Genomic DNA, 3,269 nt, shown 5'->3' on the forward strand with positions numbered 1-3,269 from the left:
TTTAAAAATGTAAAAACCAATGTTAGCTTGCACCATACAAAAACAGGCCAGGCTAAATTTGACCTGAGGGCAAGTAGTTTGCAGACCCCTGGTATAAAATACCTGCTCTCTATTTTGTCAATGAAATTGCAGTCCTCAAGCTTCTTGACAGTCTGCTGCTTGAAGAATCTTACATTTGAATGTGGCTTGTGACAAAAGTGGAAATGGAGAGCTCCCTGTTCACTTTTGACTCTCCCAAGCAGTTTTTCCATTCACTCACTCAATAAATTTGTTGAGCACCTATTATGTACATTATTAAATATCTTAGTGACAGCAGATTTCCACTGTTTTTTACTTAAATAAGGGGATTGTTCCAGTTTCTCTAAACCAGGAATTAATTTTATACTCATAAGTTTTCGGGCAAGTGAGGATTAAAATTTCTATCACCACTAATGAGGACCCATGATTTGAAAAGATAAATCTAGCAAATGACAAATATCCTTGCATCCAATATTGACGCATCCTTCTTAAAGTCACAGCTTAGAAGAAAAATATGTATTTAAAAAGATACTTTGTTTCCTCTAATAGGCTGAAAGCTTTTTAAAAACATTCTCAAATTGAGAATACCCCCAAATAATTTCTTCCCATTTTTCTAGTTTGTTGCCACATAGACTAAAATCTAGATCCAGACAGAACTTTACATTAGCTTTCTATTTCAGCCATGAAACAATACTATGTAAATGGCTGAATACTTCCTCTGAAGCAATTTGCACTCCTACATTTCATCTCAGGGAATGCTGATGTTTCTGCTCTTTCAGAATGAAATCCTTAACTGTTAGCTTTCCGCATCCTTCTGCTGTTTATCCAAGTTGAGGGAAGATTTTTTAAAGTGGCCAAAAGGAGCACAGGATTTCAAGATTAAAAAATAAAGGTTGCCCCATTCCAATCTTTGGTACAGACATCAACTACAATAATCTGATTACCCACACCACAGAGACATGGCACGTTTTGTAATTAGAAACACTTGTGATTTTCCTTTGACCATGTAAACAAAAGGGGAAATGCCTTGGAAAAGCATTTTGTAATGTTTTTCTTTTCTCTTAAATAACACGTGCACAACCAGTTCTCCCTTTGAACAAGTTCACTGGAGAAGAGAGAGAGTAGGCCAAGGTTATCGCTTTCGTTCTCCTTTCTGTGTCCTTTTCTTTTCCTTTTCCTTGCGCTCTTGCTTGGCTAGTTTGTCCCTCTCCCTTTGCAGCCTGTCCTGCTCCTTCTTCCTTTGGGACTCATCCCGAAGCGAGTCTCGTTCCAGTTTTCGCGCATTGAGGACATCTTCCACATTGGTGTTTCGGAACAGAGATTTGTCGGAACCAATGTTCGTTGTGATAGCACTTGAATCATCCTTCTCATCTGCTTCATCTTCTTCATCTGTCACATTAGCATACTGTGGCCAGGAGGGCAGCTTTTCTTTGCTTCTCCTCTTCTGATACCATCCTGGGCTTCACCACGATCTGTGCCTGCTTCTCAATTAGGGTGGCAATGGCTTGTATTTCATCTTCTTTTTTCACTTTGGTGACAACATTCTGAGTTTCTGACCATCGTTCCACAATCTCCCTGCAAATACTGAGGAGGGAATCTTCTTCCAGAAGAGCAGAGAGCATACCCTGCAGAGCGTCCAGCTTTTCTTCTTCCTCCTCCTCCTGCAGGACACCCAGGATGTAGGCGCCGTACACGGCTCGATCCACTCCTAGCGCCTCCAACCGTCCGTCCAACCACGATGCAAAGCCGCTGCCCCCGCCATCGCCTTCACCCGAGGCTGCCGCGGGGCGCCGCCATCTTGGGGTCGGGGTCCTGCCAGTCCCTGAGGCGCCACCCGCAGTGCCTGACAGGCCGCGCGGCGGGCCCACGGTGCTGTGGCCGCGAGTGGGACCCACGCCCCGGGGCGCGGGGCGAAGCGCTCCAGCAGGTCCAGCCGAACGGTAGTGACTGACTGGGAGTTCAGTATCTTCTAAATAAAGCCTGTCTACGCGGACGCTCGGTCACGTGATCTCACAGGAAGTCTGGCAGCCAAATATCTACAATTTCACTTTTATGTCTAGTTTATTTTTAGTGTTTTTATCATGACAGGGACTGGGTTTTGTCAAATCATTTTTCTGTATTTACTGAGGTAATTATGTGGGTTTTTCTAGTCCTTCATTCTAATTCATGTGGTATACTACATAGATTTTCAGATGCCAAATTAACCATGCATTCCTACGATAAATTCCACTTGACAATGGCAGATAATTATTCTCATATTTGGTGGAGTTGATTTAGTAGATATGTTGTCAAGGATTGTTTCAATTACGTTTATGTTATATTGGTTTATAGTTTTCTTTTTTGTGATCACTTTGGCTTTCATATCAGGATAATACTGGCTTCATAAATACATTTGGAATTGCTGTCTCCTCTTTTATTATATGCAAAAGTTTTTAAAGTTTGGAATTAATTCATTTAAAAATATTTGGTGGATTCATCAGTGAAGCCATCTGGGCTTTTTGTGCTGAAAACTTTAATAAGTAATTCAACTCTTGATTTGCTATACTTATTTTTTAATTAAAGCAAAAAAGGCATGTTCAAATCCTAAGCCCTAGTCTTGTGGATGTGATCTCATTTAAATAACATCTTTGAAAATATTATGAGTTAACATAAGGCCAGGGTGAATTTCAGTGGACTACAAACCATTATGGAGGGTATCCTCATATATTTGGACACCGTGAGTAGGAGACAGGCAAGGAGAGAGATGGCCATGTAATGGAGGCAGAAATTGAGTTATGGAATGCCAGCCTTCCACCACCAAATCACTCATGACTTCATAAAAAGCATGACTTTGCTGGCATCTTGATTTTGGATTTCTAGCCTCCACAACTCCACATTCCTTTAAGCTAAACATCGTAATATTCATTATAATGTTCCTGGCAAACTAAGACCAAGTTCAATTCATATTATCTACTTCTTCTTGAGTAGGTTTTGAGTAAGTTCTTACTCAAAGGAGTAATGTCCATTTCATCAAAATTATCTACTTATTTGCCATGAAGTTTTTTTTTCTTTTTTTAGCATGGGCAGGCTCTGGGAATCAAATCCAGGTCTCCTGGCATGGCAGGTGAGAATTCTGCCACTGAGCCACTGTTGCACTGACCATTTGTCATACGTTTTTCAAAGTATTTCCATATATTCCGTTTCCTTTTATGTAGGGTCTATAATGCTGCCCTTTATCTCATTTCTGATTTTAATAATATGTATCTTCTTTT

The 3,269-nt window shown here is 40.7% G+C and overlaps 1 protein-coding gene across 1 annotated transcript; it reads right to left on the reverse strand.

Moving 5' to 3' along the window:
• Positions 1 to 663: 663 nt before the first annotated feature.
• On the reverse strand, positions 664 to 2,911 carry LOC143645072 (uncharacterized). Its single transcript, XM_077114703.1, is given in 3 exon segments — positions 664 to 1,426; positions 1,428 to 1,969; positions 2,701 to 2,911. Coding segments are annotated over 3 exon segments (1,029 nt in total). The 3' UTR covers positions 664 to 1,150.
• Positions 2,912 to 3,269: the final 358 nt, after the last annotated feature.

Source organism: Tamandua tetradactyla, chromosome 8 (assembly GCF_023851605.1).
Source record: "Tamandua tetradactyla isolate mTamTet1 chromosome 8, mTamTet1.pri, whole genome shotgun sequence".
Classification (NCBI taxonomy): domain Eukaryota; kingdom Metazoa; phylum Chordata; class Mammalia; order Pilosa; family Myrmecophagidae; genus Tamandua; species Tamandua tetradactyla.